A 20,062-nucleotide genomic window follows, 5' to 3' on the forward strand; every position below is an offset into this window, starting at 1 on the left:
CTACTTGAATAATGACAGTCATTATAATTAAGTATAAAAGCATAAACACTAAAAATGATGTCGGGTTAAAGACTACCATTTATAAACCATTAGAACTCTTTTAATGTGTTATACTCAAAATATATTTTCTTTTCATGATATTTATAGGACACATAGTTAACATATACATTGATGGACACTGATACTGTGCATAGATGTAAAATGTAGAAAGAAAAAGTAAAATATAAATAAACATTTTTGTTAAAATAATAGAATGAGAAAGAGGATATATTAGATGAAATTATAATATTGTCTAAGGCAGTTAAATATATTCCATGAAGGGAGATTTACTGGATCATTTTACTTATTTATTTAAAAATGAAATCTTTTTTTAGAGAGTTAAATTGTCTCTTCTTCTTGGATTCGTTTTTACTTCCCTAAATCTCTGAGTGTCATAACATCTTGTAATAGTAAGTTGTTAAATCCTTAATTGTAACATAATTATGAGACTCAACAGGGAGCCCAGAAAAAATGCTTTGTAATTTAATTTTTATTTTATTTTATTTTCCTCCTTTGAGATGTGCAAGAGGAGTAAGTTGACCATTAATGTGCATTGGAACAATTAAATTGTAATATAGGAATATTGTGATGAAATGATGTGTATTTAACCTTTTGCTTTTAATTCCTTCTTGGAATAGAAAATTTGGAAATAGCATTACACCCTGTTGTTTAACTGCCTTTAAGAAATGTTTTTGGCAGAACAAATAGCTTAATTTGATGGGCTTTTGTTGATGATAAACTCTGGAGCAGAACCACAATACATCCTGATTTCCACAACAAATGAAGAAAATAATTTTTCTTACTATCTTGTCAGGATATTTGTGCATGATGGCTTTAAAATAACTCCATTTTCAGGAGCTATGTTATCTTTTCTCACATGAATGAACATTTGAATGCTATCCTGAGCCTGTTAAGTGTTATATATAAAAAAAAAAAACCCACAAAACTTGAGTAAATCTGTAATGACATTGTTTTGGAAAGAGTTCCTGTGTATTGGACTTCGTAGTGGTAAGTGTTCATAATTTAACCTTCTGCATCTCTCCCATCCTCTCAAAGTGATCTGGTCAAGATCCTTTTCCTCTGTTTTCAGAAATCCCACCAGTCTTTCAAAGTCTAAATTTTTGTTAACATCCTACAGAATTCCCTCTCTGATTAAACCCCAAATTGCTACTTGTCTCATTCCTTTGCCACTGGTTACAGCAATTTCATGCCAGTGAAGTTTATCTCTGAAATTTTACTGTGGATGGACTTTACAAAGAATGTTAAAAAGATGTAGTGATTGATAGAAGTCAATCAACAGACATTGAATAAGCAGTAACCACGCAGAAGGCATTGTGCCAGGTTGGGTTGTGCATTGGTAGGGATACAGAAGTAAGACATTGCCCTCCTCTCTATAACTTACAGATTAATATGAGACTTAAGTACACAAATTGTAATACAATCCTAATACAGAAAGTAAGAACAATATAGAGGATCAAAGGAGAAATAAATATTATTTATTTAAAAAGATATTAGGAAAGGTTTTATTGTGAAATACTTTATACAATATGCCTGGAGGAATGATTTTTTTCTTTTCTAGTGCAATTGAAATGATTCCACTTGCCACTAAAAACAATACAGATCCTGAAAATCTTGAGAAATGCCATTTTTTGTATTCACTATGACAAAATATATTATGTTTCGTTGGTGGCATAACTGTAGAGAGTCTGAGATTTTGCCTCACTTGTAAGACAGCAAGTTAGCTGTCACCATGTCCTAGATGCTGCCAGAAGACATGAGACTCATGGGTCAGAAACAAAGAACTCTATTAGCCACAGCATTGCATGCAGCATGGCCATCATGTTTCCAGCAATTGCTTTGCCCTCAGAAGTCCCACAGGGGGTGATGCATAGCATCACCAGGTATGATGCTGCACACAGAGTGCGTATGTGTTATGCCTGATGAACCCAAGCTTAGGAAATATGAAATCTCACAAGGGGTACATTAGCAAACCTATTCAACCTTTGTCTGGAGGGAGACATTCTCTTTATTATCCTGGTCAGGAAGCTAGTCTTTCATTTCCCCTGGAGGGAAGTTCTATCTTTACCTTCAAGCCTGTTTGAAAAGATAATGTAGAACAAAACTGTCAAAAGGTGTGTAGAAATTCTGTAGAGAATTACCCCTTTAACAGTTATTCAACTAGTCCTAGAAATAATCATTATGAAGCAATCATTTGGGGGAGTACATGGTGTAATGTGTTCAGGTTGTGTTACTGGTCTGGATACTATTTCAACATTGAAAAGCTGAACTTGATACATTTTTCTAAAGAATTGAGTTATACTTTGAAATTGTGACAATACAGCTTAAAGAAGTCATCATTTTACATAATGAAAAATGAATAACAAGGGATGCTAATATTTTTAAGAAGAAGATGAGCCCTGCATTTCTTAAGTTAAATGTGTTAAGAATATAAAGCACTATTTGGAATTACAAGTAAGATATTCTCTGATTTATTGATGCTGTTAACTGAATTAGTCATGAAAATCTTTCCAATGATGATGGAAATGATGATTTCCTTATTTTAGGAGATGATCCTAAAATAAGTTTGTATTTATATTTATTTGTATAATTTAATATACAGTATGTATGTAATATATGCTATATATATTCAGTCCGCATATATGTGTGTGTGCACATGTGCGAGCATAGCCTTTTGAATAATTTATGCATCCACAGTAAAATCATAATTCCAAAATAAAACTGAATCTCAAGTGAAAATAGGTGTGGAAATTATCTGAAAAAAAATCTCACCCTGACTACAAAAATTTTTCCCAAAATAAGGGATCAGTAAAGTTTATGAATGCTACAGCTTTGCTTCTGGGGTGCTTACCCTCTAATGGTACTAATGACTCTGCTGAAGCTGAGGCAGGGCTGCATCTGAACCTGACATTGATGTATTTACGTGATCTCTTTCCTGAAGCCTATATGATCCCCTGCTGGATTCACTGCCATCATGAACATTGATTCTAGGATTTTATGTGTATGCTTTTTGCTTTTTAGTTGGTTTTCTTTTATATTCCTATTTGTTTTCCTTTGTCTTTCTTGTGTCGCAACATAAATGAAAATATGATTTTTTAAGTTTATATACTGCACTATGAATATTTAATGTTGAGTATAGTTAGTAAGAAATGTTAGTAAGAAACGGGGGCCCCTTACACTATTAAGAATATCAAAGCAATGCTTTATACTTGTAATTCAAACAATATCAAAGTAATATTTTATACCTGTAATTCAAACCACGTAGTACTTACTCCTATGATAATACACACAATAATGTAAAAATCATAATAATAAAATGCCTTTGACACCACTTTTATAAATTCCCAATATTACTCATGTATCTGGGACTGGATTTGACTACATTATGTGTGTGTTAAGTGACAAGCCTCTTTGACCTCTAGCATATAAATACCTAACTTGTTATTTTCTGGGGCACAGCTTTAAAAAAAAGTTTAAATCTTAACCATATTTAGGATTCAAATATATATATATATATATATATATATTTAGTATGTGTGTATATATATATGTATGTATATATCGTTTTCAAAAACTTAAAATGGCTGCTGGGATCAGTCAGGAGAAGAAGAGTCTGAAACAAATTAAAGAAAGAGTGCCTGGCCCGCTTGGAGAAACTGGAAATCTTGATTTCTATTCAAAATTTCTCATTTGTAAATGTTGGCCACTAATTGGAAAACAAGCAGTGTGCTCACTGAACAAAAAATATCTCCAATCAGTAACCTCTCATATTTAGTTTGATACCCTGGATAATTTCTCTGGCATCTTTGAGCATCCTGAGAAGGAAAAGGTTATTTGTAGAAATATTAATATCTTGAGAGGCCTAGGCTACTCTGCTGGGAAGTTGCTACTCCTTCCCCAAAATGTTAACTTGAGAACAGAAAATGATTGCCTAAAAAAGAAAGAAATATGGATGTAGCTTGACTCAAAGTGTCATGGAGGTAGGAGAGGAAGAGAGAACATCTTAGGAGTTCCGTATCCCAGTGCGGATCCTTAGTGTATCTAAGGTGAAAACCTTTTACAGCAGTGAAGGAAAAGTTACAGGGTATTCTGGTCAGAGTCAACATCCCTCCACACTGAATCTGTTATCACCCAGCTGGTAGAAACCATGACGATGACATGATGGCATAGATGATGCTCCCCAGGATTCTGAGAGAGATGCAAGAAAGGGGGCCAGTTGAGCTTTTTCAGCCTGGTGGGGGAGGTTGATTGATCCATCAAGATGTGGGGATAAACTATTTACTGGAAGGCTTACGATCTTGGGGCATAGAAGACATTTGGGAACTTACCACTTGCTACACTTATTCAAATGGATCACATTCCTTGGTTCCCATGTATAGATGTATTGCCTTGTGGGGCTGCATAGAGAAATGTACCTTTTCGTTTTTAAAAGCTCCCTGGGTAATACTATATCTTTAATAAAGTTATGGTAAGTATTGAAGTATTTAATCTCGGGTGCTTAGTACAAAAATTAGAAAGTTGGTTGAGTATGTGGCCATTCTGGAAGTACTCTGGCGCTATGTTAAGAAATAAAATAAATGCTTACCCTAAGACCCAATAATGCTATTCCTAGGTTATATACATACCAACCCCCTCCGTTGGTTATAGATACTAACGGTGCTCTTTTACCAATCTCAGAGGGATGTGTACAGAGACGCATCATGTTTGATGTATTGGAGACCTGGAGGTAGTCTGGGTGTCCCTCCAGGACAGAGGAGTCCTACATCCTTTAATCCCATCATTTAGCAAATGTTACTGAGTCCCCGCACACCACGCTCTGGGCTGAGTGGTAAAAATGCAAAGGAAACTCAGGAGGTGCCTGACTTGGAGGGACAGACAGTCAAGTTCAGGGGAAAGACAAGACAGATGGCGGAGATCACAGCCGGTTATATGCAGAGCAGGGCTGCTTGAAGTGTGGCGTCCTCTTAAGGGTGGAGACTGGAGGAAAACCTGAGAAAGATTTTTGTTTAAAAACTAAGTTTTAGGATGAAATAAAAGCTCAAATGTTAAGTGTCTTCATTAGGCGTGTAATGATGTAAAGAAGATAGTCTTGATTTATCTTCTCAGGAAATAGAACAAAAGGAAAATGTACTGGGATTATAGAAAAAATGAAATGGTTTTTCGGTGTGGTTTATTTTTGTATGCATTTGCATAATAGTTCATTATCTTTATTTCAGATACGCTGGCCTAGTACAGCACTAAAAATAGAAGAATGTATAATGAAAGGAAAAGATGCAGTAAGTATTACTCATTGTAAATTAAACACATTGCCAATTATATTCCTGGTCAGTCACGAGGGACTGACGCTTTAACCTTTTATTTGCTCCTAAAAGGCGTATATGCGATTCCCTCAGGAAGAAAAAAAATGTATGTACACATATCCGTGCATACACATGCATTCTATAGAGATCATAATTTGTAAGTTAATTTCAATGTGAAGTCAGAGTAAAGGGAGCTTGAAGTGTCTAGGTTTTGGTTTTTGGTTTATTATGTATTTCTCAACTCAGATTTATGAATTTCTTATCCTAATGCTTATCTCCTACATATTGGGAGAAAAAACAATTGCAGGTGCATTTTTAATTCAAGGGAAAGTTAAGCACATTATTTGTGAGATTTCATCTTGCCTTGATTAGTAAATTAGAACCAAATGAAACAAAAGGAGAGAAAAACAAAAAGAAAGGAGAAGCCAAAGGCAGTGCTTTATCTCCCCCGCGATGTGTTTAGGGTCTCTTCTGCTGGAACAATCAGTGTTCCTTGTCTCCCTAACTTCCCTGTGGCATGTGAGGTTGCGCAGAAGCAGCGTCCTGACGCAGTGCCTTGTCCACATGCACGAAGGGACTTTCAGGTGCTGGGAGTAGCTGACAGCTGACACGATACACGTCTTGGAGAAAGGGGTGCACACCTCCTTTTGAAAGTCAACTTATCCCTTTTCCCCCTTTATATAGTGAGAAAAAAAAAAAAAAACATACCATGTAAGACTAACACACTCTATACCAACTCCGGAGTCTCTGTAGCAACTGGGTCACCCAGCCAAGGAGTGAGCCAAGACATTCCTGCTGTCTTAGTCCACAGCATAATGCTGACTAATTGAACACACTCTTAGGCTCTGTCAGTCTGAGCCCGACCGAGCCCAAATGTAGCCTCACTGGCTCATTCAAGGTTTCATGAGATGAAAAGCAGGTACTTACAGTGATAGGAGAAGAGAATATTTTCCCCATGCCTGAATGAATTCTGGTCACCCTCAGAATAAAATGCTACGTGAATGGGAAATAGAAGAAAATATATCTACATGCTCTGGATAATCAGGTTAGTGGTACTTTCCTCATTCTGAACAGGGAATGCTATAATCTGAATCACTTGTAGTAAAATGGTTGGTTCTGGTGGCTTTTTCATCCTACTGTTCTATGAAATGTTTTATAAGGACAGATTATGACTTTTAAAATACCACTACTGGTATTTTACTGACTACTACATGCATTGATATCAGAGTAGTATTTAGCATTAGAAGAGTTTAGTATTTTGTAATTTATTTTAAATGAAACAATACCTAATTTACCAGGAAGGTTTTTGCTAGAATTAATTTGGACAAGTTGGTTTGAGCTAGTTAAAACTCTTCTCATTCAGCATATTGATCATAAAATTCACCTGGTGATTTATGTAGTAAAATTTGTTAAGCATATTTTATATATATATATATATATATATATATATATATATATTTACTACTGTGTTTAATTAAGGAGGGAATACAAAGATGTGTAAAATAAATATTCTACTTGAATCCCAATGTAGGCAAACTAGAGCTCCTCAGCCAAATGGGGCCTGCCATTTACTTTTGTAAGTAAAGTTTCATTGGAAGCTAGCCACGCACATTCACTTTGTGTATTGTCTATGAGTGCTTTCATGCCATATTTACAGAAGTAAGTTGTTGAAACAGAGACCAGTTGGCCATTTTAACTAAATATATTACTCCCTGGTCCTTCATAAAAAAATTTTTGCTGATTCCTGCACAGCCGTCTTATAGTCATGGGTGTAAAATGTTATTTCTCTTGGTTAACTTCCCATGTATTTATTTGAAAATCCTCTATGAAAGTGCTTTGTGTGAATTTATGAGTTTGAAGATATGACTTATTTTACCAAACATCAAAACTCTGTAGAGCCTTAAAGTCTGCCCATGTTTCTTTAAGGGTAGTGAAGCCTTCTCTAATTATTGGTTCTCTGACTTTGTGCTGATTCATTTGTTTATATGTACTTAAAAAAAAATAACAGCATTGGGAATAACTTAATTACTTAGTGGGATGTATTGCCATGCACATCTTTATGTTTGAATAAGTTTCTGCATAGTACTTTTTTTTACTCCTCACTTATGTACTAGAATACTTGAAAAATGATACAATCCTGTTATGAATGTAATTTATGCAGTGAGGCTAAGGTGTGCATTGGTTATCCCAGTCTGTGCTTCCACTGTTTCTTGCCCTCTACATCCACCCCTCTTGCCTCCTCTAGCCTCAAAGGAGACTTGAACATGAGATTTGTAGGGTTAGGGAAAACAGACATCAAAAAGGCCTAAATACAATTTTTTTTTACAATAACCTGTTTCTTTTTTCTTTCTTTTCTTTCTTTCTTTTTTTTTTTTTTTTTTGCTTTAGAGTGAATGTGCAAATTTTGTCCGGGTTTTGCATCACTATAATAGGACACACCTTCTGACCTGTGGTACTGGAGCTTTTGATCCACTTTGTGCCTTCATCAGGGTTGGATACCATTTGGAAGTAAGATAATATCATTCATAGCAATAAAAGTCATGCTTAAAATAACTTTTTTTTTTTTTTTAAAGAAAGGTGGTGGGATTTTCTTTGATGAAAAAGAAAAGCATTTGTGGTACACTGATGAAGCTTTCCTAAGTCAGAGAAATGATCTCTCTGGACCTTTAAAATCCCTCTCAGCTATAAAATTGATAAATCAATTAATTCTTTATGTATTCCTCACTGAACAACTTCATTTACTTGATTGTGCACTTAAAAATATTTCTTCATATCAAACTGTGTTCTCTATTGTGTTTGTGCATAAATTTTATTAATGGAACCACCAAGCTAGAATGTATATATATAAATAAATTTATGTAAGCACAATTACTATATATAGTATTTTACAAAGGAAATGCAAAGACTTGTTGATTTCGTAATTACTCTTTTTTTGATAAGTGAAATGAGGGAGGTGGAGTTGGGAGTTGAGGGGTGAGGTGGATTACAAACTGACTGAAGCTAAATATTAGTGGGTGAGAGCTGTATGCCTCAGACCCCACTACAAGTGATCAGCATAAAGAAAACAAATCTCAAAAAAAAAAAAAAAAGCAAGAAAAGAAAAGAAGAAAGGAAAAGAGGAAAAAGAAAAAAGAAGAAAAGATCTCAGCTGAATTCTATCACACATATAACCTTGACTAACAAGCAGGCTTGAATATCCAATAACCTGTTGAATGAACTCTAAATTCTCATTTCTCTTGGGCACATTTTCAAGTATCTTATATCACATTTTCACTGTAAAATACATTTAAAAAAAAACTTCTCATGTCAGGATCTGCTACCCTTTTTTAGGTCAGAAGGCGGAGTCCTCCATTAAGGTGAGATACAGATAAAACAGACATCTATATATTCTATAGTGAAACAGCTACGGTCTCTTGATTCTTATACTCTACTGATGAAAGGGCAGCAGTGACCCTAAAATGTTTTCAGCCGCCGCATATAGAGAAGAACATTCACTTCACTCGTGCAAAATCATTCCTGGTATCCTTCATACTAGTTAACACTCAGGTGCACATACAATCAGTCATATCCAAAGTACTTAGTTTAGCTGCCTCTTGAGAGCCCCCTGATTGAGGGACTTCAGCTGTGAAGTGTCCTTATAGGCAGGATTTTTGATTAGCATATTTTAAATGTTAACTAACCACCTCTACTTGTAGATTAAAGCTAAAGAGTGTACACAAACACATCGAGTGTACTCACTGAATTCTTTTAAAGAAACAATACGGCTTATCTAATGGAAGAACCTTAAAGAGAGCCATGCAAAGCCAATCAACCCAGTGAAAGTCAGGATACTTACATGCATGCAAAGTATTCAGACATGTACACCTACATATGAAGCCAGAATATATACATTTTGTGGAGCCAGTCTGTTGGCAGCAAATAGATCTGAAAATGCCTTGATTTCATTTTTATTTCTCAGGGATATTTTCCCTGGATATAGAATTTTGGATTCACAAGCTTTTTTTTTTTTTTTTTTCATTCAGCAGTTCAAAGATACTTTATTGTCTTCTAAATCGCTTTCTGAATGTATATTCAGGTTTCATACATATTGATATTACCATGTTTGTAATAGCTTTATCTCTCAGAATTTTCTCCTCCTGTTTGTTGTCACCAATTTTTCCTATTATGTGCCTATTTGTGTGGTGGCAGTGGTGGGAGATAGATATTTACATTTCTTGAAATACTGAGATTTTTGGATACAAAATCTTATGTTTTGCATTGAATTTGGCAAATTTTGGGCTGTTATGATTTCAGATAATGTTATTGTTTCATGCCGTCCTCTCCCTTCAGGGATGTATTGTGTATGTGTGTGTGCACATGCATATGCACACAACCGCATGCATGTGCTCATATATGTGTATTGCATTGTGCCACAAATCACCTACATTTTGCTCATTTTTATTCAGTCTTTGTTTTCTCTGATTTGCATATTGGATAAATTCTATTGATTTATTTTCAAGTTTACTAATCCTTTCTTCTGGCCATCTCCAGTATGTTGTTAAGCACACCCCATCAATGGTCAATACATATAACATACTTTTCAGTTCCAAAACTTTGATTTTGTTTATATTTCATTTCTTTAATGAGCATTTCCCCATATTTTTATTCATCATGACTATATTTTTCTTTAAGCCCTTGAACACATTTTTAACAGCTGTTTTAAAAATTCCTGTGTGCAAAAAAAAAAAAGTCCCTTTGTGCTAATTTTAACATCTGGGTCAACTTAAGGTAAGTTTGCATTGATTGTTTTTCTCTCTTGACTCTGGGTCATATTTTCTTGTTTCTTTGCATGTCTAGTAATTTTTATTGTGTATCAGACATTACGGATCATATGTTTTCAAGACCATGGACTTGATTATATTTTAAAGAGAATTGATTTTTATTCTAGCAGGCAGCTTACTTGTCTAGACTCAAACTCAAAAATCTCTTGTGATGGGCGGCAGCCAAAAATTTCTTTCAACTTTCCAGACGGTGTTTTTTATGCTCTGCTTGCACATGCAGTCAGGTGTCAGCCAAGGATTTGGGAAGGAATGTATACATGCATTTCAGGGTGCCTCCCTGAGTTCCTGGGTATCTCCTCTTGCATTTCAGCTGTCCTGGTGCTTTTAAGTCTCTCTTCTATGACTTTCCACACTAGTAAGTCTATAGCTTTCTGCTTGAGTTCTAGCCATTCCTCACCATGTGGATTAGGGGATTTCCTGGATTGGAAAACTCTCTAGTCGTTGCTCTTAAGTGACCTCCGTTTTTAAAAAATAATTCTTTAAGACATTACTAGTTTATCATCATTATCTGTGTGAGAGTCCAAACAAGCTGATTATCATTAGCAGAGGTGGAACTATGTGTAATTCATCTTCACAGACATGATATTTGAATATTTTTCTCATGTAATTATCAAAGTATCAGTATTATTGAAAACACATTTTGGAAAAAATTCTACACAGGATGTAAGAGCATCTCATGGACATATAGGATAATAAGAATAACGAGATATTTATTCTCAAAAGTCCATTTGGAGGCTTGATAACATTTTATATGAGAGAATGAGAAGTTACACATTATACAGACAAGGAAAATGCTTTAAAAAACACAGAGGCAAGCACATATGGGATAGGTTCACAGACATTCATGGAGTTGGTTAGAGAATGTCAGGAGATAAAACTGGGGCAAACTGGCAGAGGATTTTAATGCTAGACAGTGGCATTTTGTAGTTACTTCTAAAGAGAGCATGGAGACCATGAAGGAGTTTGAGCAGACTGAAAGACATGACACTGGTAATATTTAGGATTGATTCAAGCAGAGAGAGATGAAAGGCAGGGAGAAATTAAAGAAGGCTTATTACAGGAGTCTGCAAGATCATGAGGATATTTAACTGTTGTCACAATGGCAAAGGAAAGGAAGTGTGGAGCTGATGTGAGAAGCTGCTCAGCAGGAGAGATTATGTAACATTTTATTGGATGTTGCTGATTAAAGGGAATTAAGAAAACAATTCCAATTTTATTTCTTGACAGTTGAGAAGAATAACAAAAAGGAGCCAAGGAGGCAGAGTAGGTTTTTTGTAAAAACATGAAAAAATTCTCAATATATCTCAGCTATAACTTTTTCATTTCTATGTATAGTTACTTGAAAAATTGATCTGCATGCTAGAGGAGGGCGTTATCAGAATAAGTTGAATTATTGAACCGTAGGTAATTAATTGTCCCCGAACAAGTCTCTTCTTTCTCCTTCTCCCCACGCCTCCATCCACCCCTCCATCTTATCCCTTCTCTCTCTCCTTCTCCCTTTATCCAAGTACTTAGAAAATTCCATTATTTAAGTGGCGGGGCCTGATCTATCAGTGTAAATAGCAACTGAGCAGACAAAGGGGTATAACGCAAATCAGGTTAGCACAAAATTTATAATCATTTGAAATAGGAAAAAAATATATTCTAAAATGATAGACAACATCAGTGCTACAGAGGGCAGTTTTTCTAAAGAAGTGAGTAATTAGAATGTAAGGGGTTAAGAACTGACTGACTAGTGACCAAATAAAGACAGTGATATTACCTATTTAATCCAGAAATAGAATTGTTAAGGATAAAAAATATAAGGGAAGGATATAAAAAGTGTAAGGGTGTTCAAAAAAGGTTTTTCTTAGGATAGCAGATAGGGAAGAATCAGTTATCCAGCACAGGATATGGCCACTTCTTGCAGATCGGGAGAGCAGGGTGGGAAGTAAGTTTGCTGAGGGGACTATGGGATATTTATTTATTTATTTATTTATTTATTTATTTATTTATTTATTTTTGACTATGGGATATTTAATGGAGAGATCTCATCAACAGTTGCGTATAAAGGGCTATTTTTCAGGAGAAAGACTTGAAGTAGAAATGCAGATTTGAGAGAGAGAGAGAGTGTGTGTGTGTTTGAAAACTGAGATCTTTAGGCATGATATCATTGTCTAGGAAGAGACTTTGAGTAAAAAGTGAAAGTAGTTAAATATGGAGCCCAGAAACACCAACACTTGAAAGGCTCTTCTCTCTCTGTCTCACAAATAAATAAATAAAATAAATCTTTTAAAACGGAGGGGTTGGGTGGCTTAAGCCCCTTGATTAAACCTCTGACTCTTGATTTCAGTTCAGGTCATAATCTCAGGGCTATGAGACTGAGCCCCGCATCAGGCTCCATGCTCCGCGTAGTATCTGCTTGAGATTCTCTCCCTCTGCCCGTCCTCCCGTCTGCTCACGTGTGCTCGCGTGCTCACTCTCTCTCTAAAACAAATTTTAAAAATCTTAAAAAAAAAAAGACTGATGGAGAAAGAAAAACCAACAAAGAAGATTAAAAAGAAGTGACAAGGAAGTTTAGAAGAGAAATCAGAGTGAGATAGCATAGAAATAAAGGAGTAATTAACCAAGTCATTAACCTTCTAACCAAGGTTAGAAGTTTTGAAGAATCAAAGTGCCATGGGACCTTCCTAGAAAGTCTTTGGAGGCTTCATGTGAGGAGTTTCAGTGAAATGTGGCTGTAAACTGTGGTCTTCTGGTATTAAAGATTAAAGCCAACTTTTTCTTGAATCTCTTTTCTCTCTTTCACATTGCATTATTTTCCATTTTTTATGGAAGTATAATAAAAATACAAGAAGTATACAGCATGTGAATGAACAGCCAGATCATTTTCACAAATGGAATACCCTTTCTAATAAGTACCCAGATCACATCCTTTATTTTTATTTTTTGGTTTTATTTTCATTTTTTTTTATCATAGAGCATAAACACTTGGGGTGTTTTTTCTCATATGCCCCTTCTCGTATAGTCTTCATTTTAAAAATTGCTTTCTCTTTTTGTTTTAAAATCCTTCCTGAGTTCTATCATCTCTTTTTTTAGTTTTTCTAATTTTGATTTATGCTTTACATGTATTTCTTCTATTATTTTCTTAATTTCTTCTAAATTCAACTGAAATACTAAATTATGGTTACTTCTTATCTATTTTGTGGCATGTTTTTCTGACAAACCTTCACTGCCTGTGGTAAATGTTATTCTCTTCTGTTTCCTTTTTTTTTTTAAGAACGTTGTACTGGATTTAGCTGAGATTTTTCTCTGTTGCTCATTTTTATATAAAATTGTTATCCTAAACTTTCAGAAGAGAAGTGTGGATATGTCTAGTACCTTCATATTCCAGAACTCACCATTCTTTTTTTTTTTTCTTTGAAGAGAATTATGTATACACTTCTCCTGGCTATCATCTCTTCATTAGGATATTGCTTTTTCTTTGCCCTTCTTTCTCTTTTTCTTGGAAAAAATGGTATTATAATTTCAGACATTTCTTCTGGAAGGGAGATAAGGTGATGAATTTTGAAGGTTCAAAGAGCTTCATCCTTCCCATAGACCTCTTGAAATAGTCCACAGGTCACATTAGCAAAAGTTCCTCCCAGGTTCAGCTCATGCTCTAAAGGGATACTCTACTCTCAGCGAGCACTTAGACATTTGAGAGTTCTTCCTTTCTCAGTTTTATCAAAACCTGGTTGCTTCTCTCTGCTTCTTCCTGCAAGATATTAATACCTGGTATGGTTTGTAGCTCATGGCATTTTATCCACACCTGCTCATACTTGGGGTCTCACGGAGATGTCTCAACAGCCAGTTTTGCTGGAAGTATAGTCATTCAACTTTAGGTTTTGCATTCCCAGTTGGTCCATTTGTTTTTCCTGGGAGAATTTATAGAGAGTAAACGTATGCCTCTGCTGATAGTCTTGCAGAAGTTTATAGTACCTTTTTTTAAAAATAAGGTTTCTTTATTTCAGAGAAAGAGAGAGAGCAAAGAGCATGAGCGGAAGGGGCAGAGGCAGAGAGACTCTCAAGCAGACTCCGTACAGAGCACAGAGCCCAACATGGGGTTTGACCGTAGGACCCTGAGATCATGAGCTGAGCCGAAACCAAGAGTCATACACTTAACCAACTGCACCATCCAGGCTCCCCTCACAGTGCCTTTTAAATAGTAAAATTTTATATGAGTACAGAATACTATAGAAAATACGACAGAGTTGTGTCTAACCCTAATTTTACTCACCTTCCAAAGAAAACAGAAATTATGTGTTGAATGTAGAGGTTCAGATAAAAAGAAACCCAGAGGTTCAGGTATAAAACATGTATTTCTAGAGAACTGGTAAAGGCCTTGAGCTCCCACAAAAGTTAAATCGCTTTTGTTACTGAACAGCGTCCTTCTCTTAGAACACGATGACTTAGCACAGTAATATTAGCATATTACTATTTGTATTAGTTTTCTATGATGCCAAAAAAATTATCAAAAATTCGGCAGTTTAAAACAACATACATTTATTACCTCATATTTTCTGTGGAGCAGGAGGCCAGGCACTAACTGCTTAGCTGGCTCGATTGCTCGAGATGTCTGCAAGACTGCAGATACCTTTGTGGAGTGCAGCCTCATATTCTGAGTTCCTGTGGTCGTTGACAGAATTCAGTTCCTTGCTGAACTGCAGGACTCAAGTCCCCATGTTCTTGACGTCTGTCACCCAGGGGCTAATCCCAGCTCACAGGCCACCTGCTTCCCCTTGCCACATGGCCCTGTCACAGCAGGGCAGCAAACTTCCCAAGGCTGGCAAGAGGGTGATTCGGTCCAGCTTACCAAGACGGGTGATACCATAGAACCTCGTCATGAGAATTACCGTACCGTCTGTAACCGTCCAAAGGGCCATGACCTAGAGAGCGCTTGCCACCATGCCTGTACTCCCACCAGGACTAGGTATTGCCTGGGACATTTCTGCGGGGGCCGGGGGTCTTGGTGCCATTGACACTCTGCCTTCCGTGTCTTACACGTGAAAGCTTGTACTAGCACAAGTGTTTTAGGACACTGTTGCTTGGGGAGGCAAAGCAAAGGCATAGAGTAAAAGGGGAGAAATGAAGTCGTTTGTTTCTAAACTTTGTCGGTGGCTCTCCTCTTAAAAGAAGCCACCTGGGCAGCCCGGGTGGCTCAGCACTTTAGCGCCGCCTTCGGCCCAGGGTGTGATCCTGGAGACCCGGGATCAAGTCCCACGTCGGGCTCCCTGCGGAGCCTGCTTCTCCCTCTGCCTGTGTATCTGCCTCTCTCTATTGTCTCCCATGCATAAATAAGTAAAAATCTTTAAAAGAAGAAGAAGAAGAAGCAGCCAGAATTCTTCCTTGCAAGAACCATAAACATTAAGGGGTGAATGTGTGGGCCATCTCCAAAATTTTTCGGCCAAACATGGGAAAATATGATTATCTTTGTCGGCATAAGCACTTGAATATAGATTGCTGTCATGTTTCATTAATGTAGGGTATTTTCTCAGCGTATTTTATTTAAGCCTATTTATATCAGTTTTTAAGTATGCAGACTGACTTAGCCATGCAACTATGCTTGGCACCAAATATAATCGATAATGAATTTTTAAAAGATTTTCAGTATACAGTCTTGACACATTTCCTCTAATGCAGCTCAGCTATATAAGTTGGGATATTATCAGCTTCAAAATCATGAGAGTTATACATATCCCTCAATCCAGTATAAATCTCTTTGAAAACATGTTAGAAACTGTACACAAGTAATGTTCCTAGCTATTCATCCATATTTGAACTTCATAGACTGGAAATTTGTATTCTCTAGTTAAATACTTTATGATATGCCAGTAAGAGATTACAATTTAGACATAACAGGACTCTTGCCTTTTAGAGTCATGCATTTTACATTTTGATCCTTAAGAGTTTGAACTCTGTATTTTCAGTAAATATTGAAAGTATCTTTTCAGGTGCAATACTTAATTATCCAAAATAGATCAAAACATACATTTATGAATACATGGATTTTTAAGTCAAATACATTTTTGACAGTACTTAATATTTGTTTCTTAGTCAAATTTTAGTTTCTGCTGCTTGTACTGAGTAAAATTTCATTGGCTGGCTAACAAAACTAGTGACAGTTTCTAGAGGTTTAAAAAATTACCCAGTAGAGAGATGCCTGGGTGGCTCAGCGGTTGAGCATCTGTCTTTGGCTCAGGGCTTGAGCCTAGATTCCCGGGATCGAGTCCCGCATTGGGCTCTTTGCAGGGAGCCTACTTCTCCCTCTGCCTCTCTCTTTGTCTTTCATAAATAAATAAAATCTTTTTTTAAAAAATTACCCAGTAGATTTCTATAACTGTTAGTACTTTGTTGTATGCAACTCTGATCAGCATACCTGTGCATCTGATATTCTTTGTGTTTTTCACAAAGAAAGATGCATATTTTTATTTCACAAAGTATTTTGTTTAGTACCAACACTTGCCACACCCAGCTTCTAAACCCACAAAATTACAAAGATTTTTAAAGTTGTCCTTTCAGTGGCTTTCTATTAGATCCCTGTTTATTTCTATTTGTTTAACTGCAATGTTCTTAACAGCAGGTGAAAACGTGTTGAGGACAATAATTTTAGAATAATTTTGTAAAAATGAAGAGTGAGCATTAGCCATTTGAATAGAACAAGTATATGAAGTGTATGCATCAAGTATTTAGCAACATGTATACTTTCAGGTAATTAATATATATTAAACTAGCCTTTAGTTAACAAAAATTTTCAGACTATAACTTGCACCAAGATATTTTTATAAACTTTTTCAGTCACATGTTTTATAGGGTAACCCTGGTTGTTATTTCCTGATCCATTTTTGTAAAAGTATATAGAAATGTTTTACTAATTTAAAAATTGTGGCAATTTTTTTATGTTCTCATTTCAAATAAGTGATTAAAAGACAATGTGCATCACCCTATGAAAGCAGGCTTAGGTTTTGCTTTGGCCTCACACTATGTTTTTCATTCTGTAGACCAGGTGCCTTTTATGTATTTTTGAACAAAAATGTAATCAAAGTTATGGGCAATGAAAATAGGCATTACTTTATAATAATATTTTGTGGGTTTTTTGGCAGCAGGGAGAATAGAAATATTTTATGTGTTAAGATAGATATTGAAAATTAATTGTGGAAGGGGAAATTATTTATACTACCATAGTAACTATCAAAGACAATATATTCATAGTTCTTTAAGAAAGAAGACAAAAATCATTTGAGTAGGTGGAGAAGGCTCTTTTAAGTTTTATATTTGCATTATATCCAGACACATCATTTAGAAATTAACATTAGAAGATTTAAATAGAATCAGTATTTTAAAAGAAATCCTACATTTTGTCAGCTGGGTCCTCAGTCATTTTGAACAGTGTTTCTTGTGCCTTATTTACTGCAAATCAAAGTGAGTATGGGGTTTTCATCAGGAGCTTGCAGGCTGTTACTTTTGTGACATTTCAAACCCCTAAGCTTATTTTAAAAGGTGTCTGAAGAGACTGATTGTTCCTTCAGGTCCTTCTCTTGTCACCCCGGAATAGTGAAAGCTGGTTACATGATGTGGTGGGAAGGAACACGGGATTCCTTGTGCTGGTTTTGTCTGAGAGTGGCTCCCTGGAAGCTCTTGGAAAGGCAGGCTGCTTGACACCCTTTGCTTGCGGCTCTGTGTTTTGCCTGCGGAGTGCGAGGCGGTTGGCAGGAGGCCCTCCTGGCTCCCGGGCCTGGGCCGAGGGGCTCGTGCGGGGCGCTGGGCGGTGCAGGCCGCAGCTCCCCGCTGGCCCTGGCAAGGCAGAGAGCAGGGCAGAGAGCAGGGGAGGCGCGTGTGGTGAGAGGACCGTATCTAATGAAGGAAGGAACAGGTCACAGCCGCAGGGAGCTCTGCTCCATGGCTTTTTTTGTCCAGTTAAAAAATATGAATACACAGAAGAAGTCGCTAAAATAAAAAGCGGATGTCGTCCTCGCCAGCCTTTGCCCATGTCACCCATGGCACTCCTCTGCTAGCAGTTTGATGCTTAGTAGAGACTAACTGTGGGTACATGTCTGTGCAAAAACAGACAAAAATGTCAGACTCCACGTGAACTTCTGATTTTGTTGATTTTAACTCAAATATTTCGTGAACATTCATTACGTTAGGACATAACAATTGCACCTAGTTCATCTGAGCAGCTGCGTAGTATTCCACAGGAAGAACGAGTCATAATGTATGTAATGAGGCGTTTTATTTGTTAAGCTGTGAGTCCAGTTAAAAAATATGAATACACAGAAGAAGTCCGGAGGCCCCAGGGAGGCCGAGAAGGAGCGTGCTGCCGTGTGGGAGGGCGCACAGAGGCTCGGGGAGCGCCTGTGGCTCGTGGGCCCGTGGCCGCATCCGAGGTTGGGGCCTGGCGGCCTGGTGGCCTAGCTCGCAGCCGTGCTTCGCGGGTCGCGGCCTTTCCTGTGTGTGCCCCGTCAGGGAGCCTACGTGGAGCCCCGGTTGGCTCCACCTCGTAGGTTGGGAGTCGCACCCCAGGGACCTGAGGAGCCGGGGGGCGAGGTAGTCACGGCGGCTGGTGGCCCAAGGCCAGGTGCTGGCAGTGCCCACTGCGCTCTGTCACCGCCAACTGGGCCCCACGGGCCCTGGCATTTGTTCCCCAGACACCGGGAGACTTAGGAGCCCCTGCAGATCCTCCTGGGCTCAGAACCCAGTACCCACCCAGGAACCTCGGAACGAAGCAGTGACTGTGCGGGTCCATGATTTCGTGAGTAGCCTTTGTGACATTCCCACTGACGTAGACCTCTACCCAAGACACCAAGACGTCCAACTTGAGAAGCTACTGGCAGTCTTCGTAAGGTAGAATGTTTAAGGACCCTCCCCGACATTTCTTCTTTTAATCATGTCCATCGTGTCCACCCTTGGAAAGGTTTGGTGATGAAATGATAACAGATACCAGTCTTGGCTTTTCTGGTCTTCGGAACATGAATTAGGCAACATGACGTAGTCCACAAAGACACTCTGTAGGTACACGTCTTTCTCGACTTATAAAATGTGTGGAGAAAAGTGTACAGATCAAGAAATTGCACTCACGATGAGTTTTTACAAATTGGACACATCCGTGCAACCAGTGTCCAGATGAAGAGGCCAATGCCACCAGGGGCCCAGGATCTGTCCCCCGACCTTGTGGGTCTCCATTCCCTGCAGGTAACCACTGTTCGGACTTCTCTCCCCATAGAGGAGTTTTGCCTGTTTTAGAATCTTACGTAAGTGGAATCACACGGCATATATTTTTCTGCCAAGCTTGTTTTGCTTTAAAAGGATGGTGAGACAGACCTAGGCTGTGTGTGTAACTGTTTTTCGTGTGTTTTCATTGCTGTGTAGTATTTCTGTACCTCAATTTATTTGCCCATTCTCCTTTTGCTGATTATTTGGGTCGTTTATGGTTTTGTGCTATTGTGCTGCTGTGAACGCTCTTGTGTAGGTCTTTCTAGTAAACATTCACATATGTGTTTGCTTAGTATTTTCTGGGAGTAGAATTAAGGCCCCCAGAGGCTACATGTGCCTAGCAGTAGTAAACACCCCAAACTGTCATGAACCACTGCACCGACGTCACGGCCTCTGGCAGTGTGATGCTTCCAGTGACCTCATTCCCCACAGACAATACTTGGCACTGTCTTTTCCCCAGTTATTTTGGTGACTATGTGCTATCACATTGCGGTTTTAGTTTTCTTTCCCAAATGACTAATAAAGTTGAGCATTTTTCAAATCTTATTGAGGCTTAGAATTGTTGGGTTACTCTTGAAATGGAGTCTCTGGCTGGCCATTGAAGAGCTAATTGACATTTGCCAAATAGGTTTGTCAGGGGATTTTATGAGAGAG

General features: G+C 37.5%; 1 protein-coding gene across 4 annotated transcripts in view; it reads left to right on the forward strand.

Annotated features, from left to right (window-relative positions):
• The window catches only part of SEMA3E (semaphorin 3E), a 236,695-nt gene that overhangs the window by 148,760 nt on the left and 67,873 nt on the right, over window positions 1-20,062 (forward strand). For 3 of the 4 annotated variants that reach the window (XM_072791345.1, XM_072791348.1, XM_072791346.1), the window contains exons 3-4: window positions 5,274-5,333; window positions 7,746-7,865. In XM_072791345.1, coding sequence (XP_072647446.1) covers window positions 5,274-5,333; window positions 7,746-7,865 — 180 coding nt within the window. Of the gene's footprint in view, window positions 1-4,312; window positions 4,526-5,273; window positions 5,334-7,745; window positions 7,866-20,062 lie in introns of those variants that run through there. The other variant, XM_072791347.1, reaches the window with a different exon arrangement.

Source organism: Canis lupus, chromosome 21 (assembly GCF_048164855.1).
Source record: "Canis lupus baileyi chromosome 21, mCanLup2.hap1, whole genome shotgun sequence".
Classification (NCBI taxonomy): Eukaryota; Metazoa; Chordata; class Mammalia; order Carnivora; family Canidae; genus Canis; species Canis lupus.